The sequence below is a fragment of the Lonchura striata genome, chromosome 12 (genome assembly GCF_046129695.1).
Source record: "Lonchura striata isolate bLonStr1 chromosome 12, bLonStr1.mat, whole genome shotgun sequence".
Classification (NCBI taxonomy): Eukaryota; Metazoa; Chordata; class Aves; order Passeriformes; family Estrildidae; genus Lonchura; species Lonchura striata.
This window is the reverse complement of record NC_134614.1, coordinates 23,505,687-23,524,607: the sequence shown is the minus strand read 5'-3', so window position 1 is coordinate 23,524,607 and position 18,921 is coordinate 23,505,687. Positions and strand designations below refer to the sequence as shown.

At 54.1% G+C, this 18,921-nt stretch overlaps 1 protein-coding gene across 2 annotated transcripts in view; it reads right to left on the bottom strand.

The window, feature by feature from the left end:
- The window catches only part of GRM7 (glutamate metabotropic receptor 7), a 176,841-nt gene that overhangs the window by 25,802 nt on the left and 132,118 nt on the right, over window positions 1-18,921 (bottom strand). For both annotated transcript variants that reach the window (XM_077786197.1, XM_077786198.1), the window contains exon 8: window positions 14,535-15,470. In XM_077786197.1, coding sequence (XP_077642323.1) covers window positions 14,535-15,470 — 936 coding nt within the window. The remainder of the gene's footprint in view (window positions 1-14,534; window positions 15,471-18,921) is intronic.

Sequence of the window (18,921 nt, the reverse complement as noted above, 5' to 3'; positions counted from 1 at the left end):
GCCCGGGGCTGTGCCTCTGCAGGGTGGTGGGCACTGCCCATCCCACTGGGCTCTCCTGCCCATCCCTCTGCAGTCCTGCCAGGATGAACACCCAGGCATTTGGGCCCAGGCTGTGCCCCTGCCAGGAGCAGAGATCCCCACAGAAGGTTCAGCTCCAACACCTTTTTTGTGTCCTTTCAGTCCAGTGCTGCCTCCCCTGACCCAGCCATGTGAATGCTTGGTTCATGCCCAGCCAGTCTGGCCCACTTGGAAGGCTCTCCCGGAGATCAAAGTGCTCTTTTCAGACACACTCCAGTTAATAAATTCCCTTTGCCTCCACTTGCTTCAGCAGCTGAACATCCTCCATCTCCTGACATGTCAGGCTCACAGAATCTCACCCCAGACCTACCCCCATCCAAAACTCATTCTCCTGCACGGCTGGGTGCCAGATCTTCACTGAGCACGGCACCGTGACCCCACAGGGTGCTCACTGACACCTTGGATGTGTGCAGCTGGGCCCCGGGGGTCACTGCTGTCACCAGGGGGATGTTTCTGCCAAACTCACCCAACCTCCTCTTGGTTTGCCACCCCAGGGTGCTCACTTCTGGGAGCAGGTACTTGGTGTGCAACCTGTGCCCCTCTGTGGCATCCACGTTCTCTGGGCAGAGAGACACAATTCTGTCCCTCAGGAGAAGCACAGAGAGAAGAAGAGGAAACAATCTTTACCTCTGCTCCTTGGTTCTCCCCATGTGGAATGTGGTGTGGAGATTGTTCACCTGCAGTGATGGTGGGCTGGATTCTGGTGAAGCTGTTTGTGGTCAATAACCAGAGATTGTTCACCTGCAGGGATGCTGGGCTGGATTCTGGTGAAGCTGTTTGTGGTCAATAACCAGAGATTGTTCACCTGCAGTGATGCTGGGCTGGATTCTGGTGAAGCTGTTTGGGGTCAATAACCAGAGATTGTTCACCTGCAGGGATGCTGGGCTGGATTCTGGTGAAGTTGTTTGGGGTCAGTGACCAATGGGATCCAGCTGTGGCTCGGGCTCTCAGCAGAGTCAGGGGTTTGAGTTAATTAGGTAAGTAAGTAAGAAGTAAGTATGTAGAAGAGCATAGCATCTCTTTAAATACTAAATAGTATATTTAATAGTATAAAAATAGTATATCTTTAAATAGTATATTAATGTAATATAGTATAGTTTTAATAAAGCTATCCTGTATAAAAAATAGTATCTCTTTCAATAGTACATTAAGGTAATATAGCATAGTTTTAATAAAGCTATCCTTCAGCCTGCTGTTCTGGAGCAGACATCATCATTTCTTCCCTGATCCGGGGTTCACCACATTTTACTCCAGCCCCCTCTATGGCTCCTGAGAGGAGCAGGGCAGGAGCCCCCCTCCAGCCCCTCCCTGGGGTGCTGGGTCACACAGGCACTGAGGCTGGCAGAGACCTCCCAGAGCAGCCTTGGGCTGATCCCTGCCTCGTCACCCACAGTCCGGGGAGGGTCACCCCACCACTGCCCTTTATACTGATTTCCAGTATATTCCAGTATATTCCAGTATATTCCCAGCTCAGCCAGCGTGCAGAACTCAAAGCAACCCCACAGAACTTCCTTGCCCACCCAGTGCCCCAGAGGTGCCCGATGGCCCCAGCTCTGGTGTGCCCCAGCCCAGCTGTGGTCACCTCAGGTCCCCCAGTGCTACAAATCCCAAAAAGTCAGCTGCAATCTTTCAATGTCACTGAAGTCTGCCCAGGCTTATATTGAGAATCTATTCCATATATTTGCATACAAAGTAAGATCTAATTCTGCTTGGAGACCTTCAGGGGAATTTGAAGTGCAAGGCAGCGTCAGTGCAGGAGGGGGAGAGGGAAAGGATAATCCTGCACTTATTACTTCTCTTTAAAGACCTTGGAGTAGAGCACTGGCAATAAAGAACACTGACAAATACACAGATATGAAGCAAGCCATTTTTTCAGTGACTTTTGAAATGATAATGTAATCATTAGTTAAACCAGAGCATTTCCATATTGCTTTGGCTACTCAGAGAAAACTTGTTAAGGCTGGGCACGTCCTTGGGCACCACAGTACTGGGCACTGTGCTGGGGGCCTCAAGGCTGCAGTCACGTACCCAGAGCAGTCAGCAATCCAGCTATTCCAAAAACTGGGTTATTTATTCATTTCTGTATTTATTGGCATGCCCAGAGCAGCTGGGGCTGCCCTGGATCCTGGCAGTGCCCAGGGCCAGGTTGGACACTGGGGCTGGAGCAGCTGGGACAATGGGAGGTGTCCCTGCCATGGCAGGGTGGCACTGGGTGGGATTTGGGGTCCCTCTCAACTCAAACCATTCTATGAAAGTGATTTCATTTTCCAAAAGATGAGAGTGGACAGGGAGTGTGGTAGAGCTGCTGAAAGATGGAACATTCCTGGCTAAGGCAGCAAAGCCTTTGCTCCTGACCAGCCATCCGTGGCACTTCAAAGCCTGGCACACAGAAAAGAACTCCTGGCATTAAAGAAAAGCAATTTAAATATCCAAACAATAAAAAAGGAATGGCTGGAGATGGGGTGTGGGCAGCAGCTGAAGCCCCACATGGGCTGGACCCACACAGGCTGCTCAGATGCCCCTGCAAGAACGATGCCAACAGCTCACCCTCAAGCTCTGCCAGCCCTCAGCAGCACCCCTCGGTGAAAATGCCCTTCCTGAGGCTCCGTGCCACAGCAGCTCTTTGCCACATCCAGATCTGTGCCACATCCAGATCCGTGCCACAGCAGCTCTGTGCCACATCCAGATCCGTGCCACAGCAGCTCTGTGCCACATCCAGATCCGTGCCACATCCAGATCTGTGCCACAGCAGCTCTGTGCCACATCCAGATCCGTGCCACATCCAGATCTGTGCCACATCCAGATCTGTGCCACATCCAGATCTGTGCCACAGCAGCTCTGTGCCACATCCAGCTCTGTGCCACATCCAGATCTGTGCCACAGCAGCTCTGTGCCACATCCAGCTCCGTGCCACATCCAGATCTGTGCCACAGCAGCTCCGTGCCACATCCAGCTCAGTGCCACAGCAGCTCTGTGCCACATCCAGCTCAGTGCCACATCCAGCTCAGTGCCACATCCAGCTCCGTGCCAGCCCCTCTGCCCTGGTCCCTCCTCTGGCTCATCCCACGGAGCGCACCGGGAGGAGACACCCCGGGCGCGGGGCAGGCTCGGGACGGTGCCCGGGCCCCGGCGCCGTTCCTGCTCCGTTGTTTGTTCCTTCAGAGCGGTGCCAGCTCGCATTCCGCGAGCTCCGCGGCTGGAGCAGCCCGTGCCCGGTGGCACCGCAGTGTCACAATTAGAGCGGCGTTGCCATGGCACCGCCCAGCGCATCCCAATTCCCAGCCCGGCCCCGCGCAGGTGGGCGGCCGGTGTTATGCTAAACCGGCAACGGGTAATCCCACAAAATACGAGATCATTTAGGTGCTCATTTAAATGAGATTTAATTACCAAAAGCCTATCGTTTTAGGGCCTGCCAAATTCCAGGCGTTCCAGGATCCCCCGTATCTTTGGGAGGTACCCGTGCGCGTCAACGCTAAGCCAGAGCATCAGGGAAGCGCTTCTCTCTTAATTACCTAACACTGCCTTTTAATTGCGAGAATAAACCACACCCCCGTCTCAGATCTGCCGCTGCGGCGACAATTTCCAGCGGTACCCAGAGCGTTCTGCGGTGCGGTCTGACGGGGTGGTCCCGTCCCCACCGAGGTGGTCCCGACCCCACCGCAGCTCCCACTCACTGCCAGCTCCGAACCACGTCCCCCACGCTGGGAGGTGACTGACTGGGGCAGTCAGACCCCGAGGTAACACCGAGTTCTCTCCAGTGCTTCAGAGCTGCCTGTGAGCAGCTTCCTTTGGGGTGCTCAGGCTGAGAAAAGCCGAGTTTTACACCCAAATCAGCTCAGGTGTCTAACTCACCCGTGGCAGGCGCACACACGAGTCTGTACCTGATTAGGTAAGTTTGAAGAGGATGAAAAAGCAGAGCCTGGTTGGTTATTGGTGCCTCCGGCGCTGTGACCCGTCCCCAGAGCCCTTTGCTGCCCTATTGCACGGCAGAGCTGCAGCAGCTGCAGCCCCTGATCCTGCGGGACAGAGCCTCCAGGAGCCTGAGAACAGAAACGGGGTTTGGGACAGCCCGTGCCAGTGCTGGCACGGTGAGCATCCACCGAGCTGGGCTGGGACACAGAGCACCCATCGAGCTGGGCTGGGACAGAGCACCCATCGAGCTGGGGCTCTGAGCTGGGCTGGGACAGAGATCATCCACCGAGCTGGGCTGGGACACAGAGCACCCATCGAGCTGGGCTGGGACAGAGAGCATCCTTCGAGCTGGGATGGCACAGAGCATCCATTGAGCTGGGCTGGGACAGAGCACCCATCGAGCTGGGCTGGGACACAGAGCACCCATCGAGCTGGGGCTCTGAGCTGGGCTGGGACAGAGATCATCCTTCAAGCAGGGCTGGGACACAGAGCATCCATGGAGCTGGGCTGGGACAGAGAGCATCCACTGAGCTGGGCTGGGACAGAGCATCCATCGAGCCAGGGTTCTGCTCTGAGCTGGGCTGAGCTGAACTGAACCCAGCCCAGCTGAGCTGAGCTGCTCTACAGGGACCTGACCCTGTCCGTGCTGTTTAGGACCAGGACCTGACCCTGTCCCTGCTGTTTTAGGACCTGACCCTGTCCCTGCTGTTTGGGACCTGACCCAGTCCGTGCTGTTTGGGACCTGACCCTGTCCGTGCTGTTTTAGGACCTGACCCTGTCCATGCTGTTTTAGGACCTGACCCTGTCCCTGCTGTTTGGGACCTGACCCTGTCCCTGCTGTTTTGGGACCTGACCCTGTCCCTGCTGTTTTGGGACCTGACCCTGTCCGTGCTGTTTTGGGACCTGACCCAGTCTGTGCTGTTTTAGGACCTGACCCTGTCCCTGCTGTTTTGGACCTGACCCAGTCCGTGCTGTTTGGGACCTGACCCTGTCCCTGCTGTTTTGGGCATCGCCTCCTGAGCCCGGGGCCACGGGCTGGGCTCTGGGCAGCCCCCAGCCCCAGAGCCAGCTGGACACACAGCCAGGCCAGGCTGGGCTGGGCTGTGCCCCGGGAAATGCTGATCAGAGGCAGCCCAGGCAGGGCTGGGTCTGCCCGGCAGCTCTGGGGACATCTGCAGCCCGGACCTCCCTTCCTTATCTCCAGTCGCTATCAGAGTTCATCCTCCAGTCGATAAAACCTGCTAAAGCAACATTGATTCCCAACTTCTGGAGAATCAAATCACTTGACTTCCTTGGTCCTCCAATTAAGGCACCAGAATAAATCTTAACTACTCCCTAATACCAGTTTCCACAAGACTTTCTTCAGCTCTAATCACGTTTAAGCACCTTGGCTAAAGGAATTGATTTCCATTGCTTTTCCTTCCCACCACCTAGGAGAGTCTGCAGAGCTGCCCAGTGCATCTCCTCTCCAGCTCACTGCTGAATTACTGCTGCTAGCTCCTTGTTGAGCAGGATCTGCTCCCCTACTGAAAAGAGCTCTCTTGTCTGCAAATGGTATTTAATTATCTCCATTAAACATTACAGGCTGCTCTGCTGCTGGAAGCGTAAATCAGAGGGAACAAGAGGAAGATGAGAGCCTATTGTTCATCGCATGTTTTGTTCTCCTACTCCCTCTGCACCCTCTTAAATAAGTGTCTCTAGAGGTAAGGCCAACGCGGAGCTTGTGAACACTCGAGTTATTCCATTTACAATACACACATTATTTTTCACTGGTGAAACCGTGAGCCTCGGGCCTGGGCAGGGCTAAAGCTCAGCCTCCCCTGCTGTGGCAGAGGCAGTTAAAGACTGAATGGATGGTGTTTAACGAGCAATTAACGGTGCAAGAAAAGCTGTTACTGCAGAAATATAAACACTCCCCAAATCACTTTTGACATGGTAGGGTTGGGTTGCAAATTTTTTGCTTTAGTCTCCAGGAATTTATTGCTGCTTCTCTTTAACCTTCTGCCTCAAAGACAAAACGTGAGGCAATTTCTATGACTGAGCATGATGGTTTCTATTTATATTATTATTACATGCCTGCTTAAACCACTTAAAACAACAAATAAATCCTGCAAGTCAGGATTTTGGCATCCATCTCTTACTTCTATACCTTTTGCTTGGCACTGCCAGACTGGAGATGTCTTTGCAGAGCAGCTCCTTTCTGCCCCTGCAAGCGCAGCTGTGCTCAGCCCTGCTGTGCCCGAAGGAGCTGGTGTGTGTGGCACAGCACCTCCCACAGCTCTCTGCAGGACCACACAGGAGATTTTGGCTTTGTGGAGAGGAGATTCCCTTACCAGTGCTGCAGTTGGGCATTCTTTACCGATTTTGGAGGAAACTTCTGGCTGAAGGAGGGTAGGTTTAGATTAGATATCAAGAAGAAATTCCTCCTGGCAGGGTGGCAGCCCTGGCACAGGTGCCCAGAGCAGCTGGGCTGCCCCTGGATCCTGGCAGTGCCCAGGGCCAGGCTGGACACTGGGGCTGGAGCAGCTGGGACATGGGAGGTGTCCCTGCCACGGCAGGGTGGCACTGGGTGGGATTTGAGGCCCTTCCAACCCAACCATGAATATTCCAGGAACTGCTGACTCCCAGGCTGAATGCTCTGTGTGCCCACAGTGGTTTGGAGCAGGACAGTGCCCTGGCAGTGCCCCTGGGAGTCACTCTCTGTCACACCCATCCCATGAGCTCTCTCTTCCCCTGGCCCCTCCTGCTCCTCTCCTGGCAGTTTTCCTTGCTCCTTCCATTTGTTCCTGTTGATTCCAAAACAGTCAGAAGGAAATCTCCACTCCAGCTGCCAGCCCAGCCACGGAGATGCTCCCTCTGCAGGGGCTGCTCCAGCTGGGGCCCTTTGCAGGCTGCTTTCAGCATCCACTCACACGAGAGGCCAGAACTGCTCAGGGACCAATTCCTGCTGCTGAAAGCCCTGATCCAACCAAACCCTGACTCCAGCACCCACATCCATCAATTTTCAGCAAGAAAGCTGAGGAACATCTACATAAGTGCTGCTGTACCCAGGGAGCCCTCCACAAGGCTTGGCTTTGCTGCTGCTGAGCCCAGAATCAGCAGCCATTATTTCTGCCACAAATACAGATTGTGTTTGTGCCACAGCAGGGCAGGGCCTGGCTGTGCTCTGCTCTGCAGTCGGGCTCCAGGGTGCTCTGCAGGGGGATGAACTGTGCTCCAAGCAAAGCAGCAGCTCGGGGAGCCAGGGCTTTCTGCAGCCCAGCTCCCTGAGCTCCATCCCTGCCCCAGCAGAGCCCCGTCCTCTGCCTGCCCTGCAGGGCACAGGAGCTGCTCTGTTCCTCTGGGAAATGGTTGTGACCATGGTAGTTTAACCCTTCCTGCCTTTCTTGACAGACTGGCTGAGAGGCAATTCTCTTTTCCTGAGCAGGAGTCTGGCTAAGCTCTGCTCTTCCCTGTTTGCTCCCTTTCCCTCTTTCTTCCCTGGAACCGTTTGGAATGAACGTCTGGGGGCACACTGGGGGTTAGAGCCTCCTCTGGAGCCTCCTGCCTTGCCCCTGAAACACTCCCCAAAGCCCTCTCAGATCTGGGCTGGTCGGCTGTGGGGGTAGGTGCTTCAGAGTGACCCCCGACACCCCACCCGAGCCCCTGCACTGGGGCTCTCCCCAAAAACGCACACTGCCAGACAATCAGGGCTGCAGGGACGTGCCAGTCCCCCTGGGAGGCCACATCATCTTTGTGACACCCTTACCTTCAGCCTTGCATAGGCAGGAAATGCAAAATCTTCATTACAATCGTAGAGTCACCCCTGGGATCTCCAAATCCCAGCACCACCCCAGCAGCACCGCCACGTTCAGCACCACATCCCCTCCTGAAGTGCCACACTGACACCTGGGGCACTGCCAAGGACGATTCCTGTGGAAATCCACGGCCACAAAGTGCACAGAGATTCACAGACTGAGCCTCCCCTGTGTGCAGCGAGTTACTCTGCCACTGATTCCTTCTTCACTTACTCTGAGGAGCTGCTCTGTAACTCCACAGCCACAGTTCCTGGGGTGCCTGCCCAGCGTTAATCCCAGCCCAGTGTTAATCCCGAGGCAGGGCTTTGCAAGGCTGAGCTTTTCCCTTGGCTGCCTCGAGAATTCAGCAAAATTCTTGGGGAAAAGCGCCCGGCCCCGCCTGGCAGCGTGGCACGGTCGATGCAGGAGCTCTGCTTGGGGAGATGATGTTGTCAGCCCAGCGAGTTTGACATTCAGAGATATCACAAGGCGAGCAAAGAGAAAAGTTTCATCAACACAGTAATTACTGCCCTGGACCCCACGGAGCCGCAATTATTTCCCGGCGAGGGGCTGTCAGTTTGTGCTGCAGATAAAAACTGTTCCTAGGGCTGCCAGGGGCCCGTGCAGAGTCGGCTTTTCAGATGTAAAACCCTCCTGGCAATGCTACATTTTCCAAAAAAAAAAAAAAAAAAAATAGGAACAAAAAAAGTATGTGTCAACACTGTGCATTAAACACCTACACGTTTTTCTCTTAAAAAATTGTGTTGCTTTTTAGCCAGAGGCAGTTAAGTGTGCACCAGAGACCTTCCTTGCCCAGTGTCCTTTCCTGACCTCAGGGTGTGCACAGGACAGGGCACCGGGGCCTGCCCCGGCTGCTGCTGCTGCTGAGAGCCACGGGCAGGTGCCCGTGCCACAGCCGGGCACCAAAATACCCCCAAATCTGCTGCTGAGCCCCACAGAGACTGCCCACACCTGGGCTCGTGGTGAACACGGCGCAGAGAAGCCTGAGCAGGAGCTGGGTCCAGCTGCCAGTGCTGCAGCAGTGCCACGGGGGGAGGCTCAGGCTGGATTTTGGGCAAGGTTCATCCCCAGAGGGTGCTGGCACTGCCCGGGCACAGATCCCCCAGTGCCCAGGCACAGATCCTGCAGTGCCCGGGCACAGATCCTGCAGTGCCTGGGCAGAGATCCTGCAGTGCCCGGGCACAGATCCTGCAGTACCCGGGCACAGATCCTGCAGTGCCTGGGCACAGATCCTACAGTGCCCGGGCACAGATCCTGCAGTACCCGGGCACAGATCCTGCAGTACCCGGGCACAGATCCTACAGTGCCCAGGCACAGATCCTGCAGTACCCGGGCACAGATCCTACAGTGCCCGGGCACAGATCCCGCAGTGCCCGGGCACAGATCCTGCAGTACCCGGGCACAGATCCTACAGTGCCTGGGCACAGATCCTACAGTTCCTGGGCACAGATCCTGCAGTGCCCAGGCACAGATCCTGCAGTGCCCGGGCACAGATCCTGCAGCTCCTGGGCACAGATCCTGCAGTGCCCGGGCACAGATCCTGCAGTTCCTGGGCACAGATCCTGCAGTGCCCAGGCACAGATCCTGCAGCTCCTGGGCACAGATCCTGCAGTGCCCAGGCACAGATATTGCACTGCCCGGGCACAGATCCTACAGTTCCTGGGCACAGATCCTACAGTGCCCAGGCACAGATCCTGCAGCTCCTGGGCACAGATCCTGCAGCTCCTGGGCACAGATCCTGCAGTGCCCGGGCAGAGATCCTGCAGTGCCCGGGCACAGATCCTGCAGTGCCCGGGCACAGATCCTACAGTGCCCGGGCACAGATCCTGCAGTGCCCGGGCACAGATCCTGCAGTGCCCGGGCACAGATCCTGCAGCTCCTGGGGACAGATCCTGCAGTGCCTGGGCACAGATCCTGCAGTGCCCGGGCACAGATCCTGCAGCTCCTGGGCACAGATCCTGCAGCTCCTGGGCACAGATCCTGCTGCAGGAGCTGGCATTTCACCCAAGGGGTTCTGGTTCATCACCTGCCAGCTGTGCCAGCTCCGCCTGTCCCTGCCAGCACTGTGCCTGCACTGTGCCAGCTCCGCCATCCTGTGCCAGCTCTGCCCAGCTCTGCCATCCTGTGCCATCCTGTACCAGCCCTGCCAGCCCTGTGCCAGCCCTGCCAGCCTGTGCCAGCCCTGCCAGCTCTGCTGGTGGCACTGCTGCCGGGGGAGCCCCCCTCCCCAGGCAATTTCGTGGAACAGGACCGTGGCCCCGGGCTCCGCCTGCTCGCTGTTGCAATTAGATTTGACTACAAAAGCAGATATTAACATGAAAGGAGCATTACAATGCAGCAAATGTGATAAAGCGAGCGGCTCCGTGCACCTCGTGCTTCTGCTCTTTCCAGAACCCTAATCACCGTTAATTTATGGTCTTCTGAGGAGGATCTAATTACTCCAGGCAGCCCTTTTTCACTGGAGTGTGCACGTGTGCTCCTCCTGCCTTTGAATACCTGCCCTGACTGCACACACGGACCTGCATCTTCAGCAGCCCTGCAGCCTCCAGTCCTGGCCGGGCTTGGGGGGAGATCCCCAGACAGGATCCAAAGGCAGCAATCTGCTTCCCAGGGAACCCTGACCTGGGAATACAGCACTGGGGGTAATTATTTCTTACCAAAATGTCCTTGTTTTGTCAGCACACCATCTGAAGGGCAGAGGCTCCTTCCCCACCATCCCTGCCGTGTCCAGCTCTGCTGCCAAATCCCCCTTCTCTCCAGTGCCAAATCCCCCTTCTCTCCAGTGCCAAATCCCCCTTCTCTCCAGTGCCAAACACCCCTTCTCTCCAGAGCCAAATCCCCCTTCTCTCCATAGCCAAATCCCCCTTCTCTCCAGTGCCAAACACCCCTTCTCTCCAGTGCCAAATCCCCCTTCTCTCCAGTGCCAAATCCCCCTTCTCTCCAGAGCCAAATCTCCCTTCTCTCCAGTGCCAAATCCCCCTTCTCTCCAGTGCCAAATCCCCCTTCTCTCCAGAGCCAAATCCCCCTTCTCTCCAGTGCCAAACACCCCTTCTCTCCAGTGCCAAATCCCCCTTCTCTCCAGTGCCAAATCCCCCTTCTCTCCAGTGCCAAACACCCCTTCTCTCCAGTGCCAAATCCCCCTTCTCTCCAGTGCCAAACACCCCTTCTCTCCAGAGCCAAATCCCCCTTCTCTCCAGTGCCAAACACCCCTTCTCTCCAGAGCCAAATCCCCCTTCTCTCCAGTGCCAAACACCCCTTCTCTCCAGAGCCAAATCCCCCTTCTCTCCAGTGCCAAATCCCCCTTCTCTCTGCTGCAGCTGTGGGGCACCCACAGATCCCAGGTGCCCAAATTTAGGCACCAGCCTCTCCGTGCTCTTTTTATTTCTCTCTTCCAGCCTTGGTGGCTGAGGGAGCTGTGGCAGAGCTGCTGGTGACTCCCAGCCAGGAATTTCCATATTTCCTGGGATGTTCTCTCCTCCAGGAGCCTCAGGGACCCCAACCCAGCCCAGCCAGGAATTTCTGTATTTCCTGGGATGTTCTCTCCTCCAGGAGCCTCAGAGGCCACAACAACCCAGCCCAGATTTCACTTCCAGATTTCAATGAACACCTAATTTCTCCTCAATTAAAATGTGGAACTCCAGTACCCCACACAAGTGGATTTTCTTGAATAGCCTGTGCTTTGAGGCTCTCCAGACCTTGTGGCTCCAGCCTGGAGGTCTGAAGTCAATGAGGTGAAGCTGCTCCTCAGCTCAGGCTTGACTCAGGACGGCTCTAATTGACCCCTAAATTCCAGGGTGTTCTCAGGGATACAGTTGAGGCTGGATAAAATTGAGAAATTCAGCATCTGAACATGCAATAATAATAATAATGAAGTAACGGTTAAAGTGAAAGTGCAGCAATGAGAAATTCCTGTTATGAGAATCCTCCTTTAAACAAAAATTATAGAAATAATTAAACAAAAGCTGCAATCCACACTGAGAGAGAGCCCCAGATCATGGCAGACCCAGGCACATTCCCTGGGAGCCTCAAAGCCTGGTTTTCTCCACAATCCAACAATGTGAAACTCCAACAAATGTTGCATTAAATCTCTCATAACTCCCAAATCCACATATGCAGAGTTGCTATAGCAACTGTCAGCCCAAGCCTTCCCAGGGGAGAAAATAAAAGTGTGCCCTACCTGGCTAATTGGTATTTGTGTTACAGAGAATTGAAGGGTAACTTAGTTCCACCAAAAAATAGAACAGAGAGTGAAGTGCTCCTGTGCTAATGTGACATTATTTAATCTGAACAAGGACCCATTTTGCATGTGCCTTCAAATTATAGTATTTATGGAACACTCAACACAATAAGTAAAAGTGTTGCTGCCAAATATGTCTGACTTGCCCTGCTTATTGATTTGAATAAAAGGGGCATTGAAAAATAAAAAAAAAATAGAGAAACAAGAAAGAAGGTGGAAGAGCTGATGGGATTAGAGACTTCAGATTTCATTACAAAACCTACAAACCCCCCGACCCAAAACCCCAACAGTTTACAACTGAAAGTTCATCCAAAAATAAGCTGATGGAAGGTGACAGCTCTTTTCCCTATTTCAGCTTTTCCCTATTTCTCATCACTGCAGGAAGAATAAAGCTCCCAGGCAGGACAAGCACGCTGCCTGAACAACAGCCACCCCTCACTCAGAGGCACAATTAGAACTTTTTTAACTTGAAAAAAGCCCCGAAGGTCACTCAAGAGAAGAATCCCAGTGGCAGGATGTATTTCAGGAGCACACTGACAGTTCTCACTGCCTTATAAACACATCCAGCAATGCGTTTTTTAATCCTAGCACAATTACTAAATAAAAGCAATCAGAGCTCTGAGGCAGCAGAACCTCTATGAAACATGGAGATACAACAATGACATCTCCCTCTCTATCAGCCCAATGACACAACCTGAGAAAATGAGATTTCAGGGGAACACTCAGCTTCCCTGTGGGCAGCCTGTGCCTCCCACCCTCACAGGTGGAATTCCTTCCAGGTGCCCAGCCTAAAGCTCCCCTCCTCCAGCTACAAGCTGTGGTGGCTATCAAGCACACGCTGAAGGGAGGACCTTCCTGAGCAGAGGCAGCAGCAGCCCTGCCCCAGAGCTCCTCCAGGCTCACCCAGCACTTCCAGGACCTGTGCTGGGCAGAGAACACAGCCTCGGAGCTGCAGGGTGGCCAGGCAGGAGCAGCAGCTCTGGGGCTCTGGGGGCTCTGGAGCTCTTGGGGCTCTGGAGCTCTGAGCCCCAGCCATGGATCTGCAGGGTGGCCAGGCAGGAGCAGCAGCTCTGGGGGCTCTGGGGGCTCTGAGCCCCAGCCATGGATCTGCAGGGTGGCCAGGCAGGAGCAGCAGCTCTGGGGGCTCTGGAGCTCTGAGCCCCAGCCATGGATCTGCAGGGTGGCCAGACAGGAGCAGCAGCTCTGGGGGCTCTGGGGGCTCTGAGCCCCAGCCATGGATCTGCAGAGTTGCCAGGCAGGAGCAGCAGCTCTGGGGGCTCTGAGCCCCAGCCTCGGAGCTGCAGGGGTGCTGCACTGTGGGAAGGACGAGCACATCCCGCATCCGAGGGTCCCACGTCCTGCATGGCCAGACAGAGCCCAGGAATCACAGCTGACCCAGGAACCACAGCCAGCCACGTGTTCCCTCCACTGCTGATGTGGACAGAGAAACAGGCTGGGGGAGCTCAAGCTGTAAAAAGGTCTGAAATCTGCTTTTACCACGTGCCACCTGCCCTGTGCCTCGTGGCTCAGCTCCATCCTGGGGCAGCTCGGATTTCTGGCCTTCCTCCACCTGCTGCAACAGCTCCTTCTTGAATTATTTACCTTTTATGAATGACCTGCAGCACATTGCTAGAGGTTTGGTTGTTTTTGTTGTTGGAGGTGTTATTCTCTATCCTGAACAAGGCAGGTGTTTACAATATGCCTTCTACCTAAGAACATTATGCTTGTGTTTATCGATAAAATAAAATAAATCCATCCACAGTGTTATATATAACCCCATTGCTCAGTTTAAAAGATCATGCTGCATGAGATTTTTCAGCAGGTGCAATTTCCATTTCAGCACAGATGTGCGTGGCTAAGCTAAGCACAATATTTTCCAGAGGAAATATCTGACAGGAAATCAGTGGCAAGCACCAGAAAGCACAATCCCTGCACCCCCACCCAAAAGGAGTGCCAGGAAAGGAAGAAAAGCAGCAAAGCTCCTGCACCACAGCTCTGGGCAGGGCAGGAGGGGGAAAGCCCCAGGAGCAGGGCCAGCACTGGGGCTTGGCAGTGAGATCTGGTCCCACAGCCCTGCAGGGACATGGGGACAGGGACATGAGGACAGGGACATGGGGACAGCTCCTGGGGCTCTGGTCCCAGAAGCACAGGTGCTCACCCAAGTAGTTTTTTGACAGTTTTCTCTCTTACATCTTGCATTCAAAATGATTTAGTTAGGAGACGCCTCTTTGTGGATAATATGACAGCTACTTCCCACTTACCCTTCTGTAAAGAAACAATTGAAATGGATGCAACAATAAAACAAATGGCTAACGTGATTGCTATTGATCATTTGCCAGATTTTAAATGAATGGCCCACGAGCTAAAGGGGAAGGAAAACAGTGCCACAGACTGCCCATGAGTCGGGAGCGAGCTGGCCGGAGAGCTCAGCTGGAAATCCACGGAAAGCCGAGCACCAGCACGTGGTTCCAGCCACGCTGAGTCCTGGCCGCCTGTGCGCTCTCACCTACCTTTTCGGCTGACTGGGCAGTGCCAAAAAATATTGGAATGAAGGCAAGCCATACTATACAGGTAGTGTACATAGTGAATCCAATGGGTTTGGCTTCATTAAAATTCTCTGGGACCCCCCGAGTCTTGATGGCATAGACAGTGCACGTCACCATGAGCAGAATGCTATAACCCAAGGAACAAATGATCTGTAGATCCGTAATGTCACACTTGAGAACTCCTCTGGCCTGGTCGGGGTTCATAGTTTTCTGCTCATCATAATCTATGATGATGTTGGGGGGGTCAACCGCAAACCAAATGAAGACCCCGAGCAGCTGGACCGAAATGAGGCTGGAGGTGATGGCCAGCTGCGAGGTGGGGCTGATCAGCCGCGGCGCCGTCACCGACTTCTTGCCCTGCTCGAAGATGCGGTAGATGCGGTTGGTCTTCGTCAGCAGCGCCGCGTAGCTGATGCACATGCCCAGCCCCAGGAAGATCCTGCGGAAGGAGCAGACGGCCACGTCGGGCTTGGCGATCATCAGGAAGGTGATGATGTAGCACAGGAAGATGCCAGTGAGCAGCACGTAGCTGAGCTCGCGGCCCGAGGCCCGCACGATCGGCGTGTCGTTGTAGCGGATGAACGTGGCCACCACGAAGATGGTGGCCACGATGCCCAGCATGGCCAGGAAGACGGGGATGACGGCCCAGGGCGAGTGCCACTCCAGCTTGACGATGGGGATGGAGCGGCAGCCGGTGCGGTTCTCGTTGGGCCGCTCGCTGTAGGAGCACAGCAGGCAGGTGACCTCGTCGGCCTGGTACTGGTACCCGTCGCACAGCTCGCAGTGCCAGCAGCACGGCATCCCCTTCACCATCTTCTTCCTCTCGCCCGGCCGGCACGGCTGGCTGCACACCGAGGGCGGCACGGCGCGCACCCCTCCGCCCCACTGCATCTCCTCGATCTGTGGGACAGGACACAAATGGGTTTAGGGTTAGGGCTGGTTTGGGGCTGGTTTGGGGCTGGCTGCACACCGAGGGGGGCATGGAATGCACGGCCCTGCCCCACTGCATCTCCTGGGTCTGGGGGACAGGGACACAAACGGGCTCAGGGTGAGGGCTGGCAGGCACAGACATGAGCTGGGAAGGAAGGGAGGGACTCGGGGAGCCCCAGCACACAAACCCCGAGAGGACAAACTTCCCATGGGGCACAGTCCTGGAACCACAGCTGGGGCTGCTGTGTGGGGCTCTGGTCCCTCCTGTGCTCACTGCCTCCGTTTCTCATTTCTGGTTGTCCTTAAGTCTGATGGAATGGCATACAGGCCCCGATAAACCAGAGTGAAAAGCTGTTTTTCATGAGAATTAGTGAGAACCTTGCAAACCTTGAGGGCAGGCAGGACTTCCATTTGCTCTCCACAAACCTTGGGGCTTCTTACCAGGACAGAACAGAGATCTCCCTGCCTGGAACTGCTGCTGACCAGGGAGGACTTGAAATGGGGTGGGAATGTGTTTTCTATAGGGATCAGTGAGAAGTGGGGAAGGTCTGCCTTACAAGCCACATGAGCATCGTGAAGGACAAAGAAAATGGTCATCACTGAAAACCACAGTAATTAGACATTCCATTTCAAAGGCACATTCAGCTTTTGAAATGCCACACGTGCTTCTGGGAATGCAAATGATAAATGATTACATGAAATACAAGGAAAGTCTCACTTACTCTGCAGTCTGGAGAATCCTGAGCTCCCAGGTATGTGACAAAGGCTGCCAAGCTCTGTGGGCTCACAAGTCTTTTCAAACCATGCCCGACTAAAGGCACTCACCAAGAACAGGGAAGGTTCAGCACTGGAGCCCCAGTGCAGCAGTCCAGACTGGAAACCTGGGAAGGAATTCCAGCACCACTTCCCAGCCCAGCCGCACCTCAGCGGCTCCAGCAGCTGCTCTGGGTGTGTGTGTGTGTCCTTTCCAAACACAAAACCTGATCCCCTGGGATAGGTGTGAATAAGAGTTATTAAAAATAAAATTTCAGCTATGTTTCTTTAGGTCACTTAAATGCTGACAAGCTCCATGATTTTCCCTACAAGTCAAAATTCTCAGATGAGTTTCTTGAATCAGCTGCCTTAATTATTCATATAAACAGGAAGACTTGGAGGGGCAAGTCTTAAATTGAAGGATTAAGTTGCACTTTCCTAATTTAAATCAAAACAGACCCTGAATCATCTTCATTTTATATTTGTGAAAACACCAAACCCTGAAGTTACACTTGGCTCACACACTGGAGTACCTAGAGTCTTTGTGTGAATGCTGTAAAAATAATCCCTCAATAAGAGATATTCTAGAGGTCTGCCACAGCAGCTCTAGCACCGACCTTGGACAGATTTCTGCTGTTTCTGGAGAAAATTCAGGATGCAAAGTGCCTGTGAGGGAATGCTGGGCACCAAGACCTGCAGCAGGGGGTGAGAACCTGAGTCAAGCTACAGACACTTTCCCCACTCAGAAAAGCATGTCTGAAAGGAAATTTGTCCCTCACCTACACATCCTTGAGATACCTCCAAGGGTCAGCTGGAAATGCCCCGCACAGTCTGCAAAGGAGGCAGCAGAAAATCTCATCCATTGTGAGAAAGTGCTCTTGCAACTACCAGAGGAACTGGGGGTTTTAATTCCATTTCAGGCCAGGGATGAGGGAGTTTGTTCCTCCCACAGCACCAGCACTGCCAGAGCAGCCAGACAGGCACCCAAAGTGAACCAGCAGTGCCACACCCTCAGCTCCACCTGGGCAAGGCAGTGCCAGGGCACCAGGAGCCCCTCCTGCAGCTCTGGCAGATTTGGGATTTATGTCCTCCCTGCTCCCACACATCCCCCAGCCCCTGAATGCCTCCAGCAAGAGGGACTGGATCCACTCACAATATATATTCTCAGGACGTCCTCTGCAGAACAAACATTAACAAGAAATGCTTAGTCTGTCTCATAAGGCCTAATGTAATTGTTCATTTTAATGAATAAAGTAACCCAGTATCTGTGTGTAATTCAAACATTGCTGCTTTGCTTCCCTCCGCCACAAACATTTCCATAATAAGCCATTTGTTCTGAACTTAATTGTTTCGTGCAATGTTTGATTAAAATAAAAATCAGTACCAAAATAATTACATTAATGGTAATTAACCTACTCGGGGAAGAAAATAGCCACGTTCCCTGCTAGCACTTCCCTAATGATGGTGCCATTAATTACACGGCCACGTAGAGCCAGCGGCGAGGACTGGGCACGGATTTATTGCCACCTCCAGACTGCAGCTCCTAACTCAGCACTTCAAACATTTGTGTATATTCCACTTTGCAGACAGCAATATTTGCATGACTTAGCTCTTCAGGCTCGGCTATTAATGTCTTGTAATTACTTCTTAAATCCAGGGATTTACCATGATAATGGTTTTAAGCTAAGAATATGTCAATAACACATCCTCAGCAGAGTCTCCTGCAAAACATCAGCTGAAATCCCTTCAAGAGATAACGGTGATGATAAGCCAGAGTGGCAGAGAGGATGCAGGGCTGGCCCAGACACGGTGCTCACCCCACACCGGAGCTGCTTTTCATTTCCCTGCCTGCAGACACTGTGGGGAAGCCTTGCCCAGCCCTGAGCCTGCCGGGGCTGGAGGAAAACCAAACCCCACTGGTTCTGACCTGTGCCAGACTCCACCAGTTCAAACCCCACCAGTTCTGACCCCACCAGCTCTGACCTGTGCCAAACCCCACCAGTTCTGACCTGTGCCAAACCCCACCAGTTCAAACCCCAACAGTTCTGGCCTGTGCCAAACCCCACCAGCTCTAACCTGTGCCAGACTCCACCAGTTCAAACCCCAACAGTTCTGACCCCACCAGTTCTGACCTGTGCCAAACCCCACCGGTTCTGGCCTGTGCCAAACCCACCCTGCACGGAGCAGAGCAGCCCCCACACCCCTGCACATCTGGATGTACCATACCCGTGTGGTACCCACAGCCTGGCACCACAGAGCTGCCAGGGACCCCACACCCCTCCTGAGGCAGGACAGCTCCTGCTGGCAGCACCTCTGCTGCATGCACAGCTGCCAGAGCTCTCTGCTGCATGCACAGCTGCCAGAGCTCTCTGCTGCATGCACAGCTGCCAGAGCTCTCTGCTGTCCCCACTCCTGCCCCACCTGAGCCCTGCAGCCCAGCCCTGCCCCAGCAGCTGCTTTTCCTCTCCCCTGGCTGTGTGACCCCACAAGAAGCAATTCTCAAACCTCCGTTATTCCCCTTTCATTTCTACTCTTCCTTTGTCTTTCCTTGAGCATTTGTCACCTTTTGCAGCAGCCCCACCTGCCCCAGAGAGTTCTGGGAGCACTCAGAGCACCAGCTTTAATGAGATCCAAGGGCCATTTGTTCTACATTAAAGCAAGGACATTT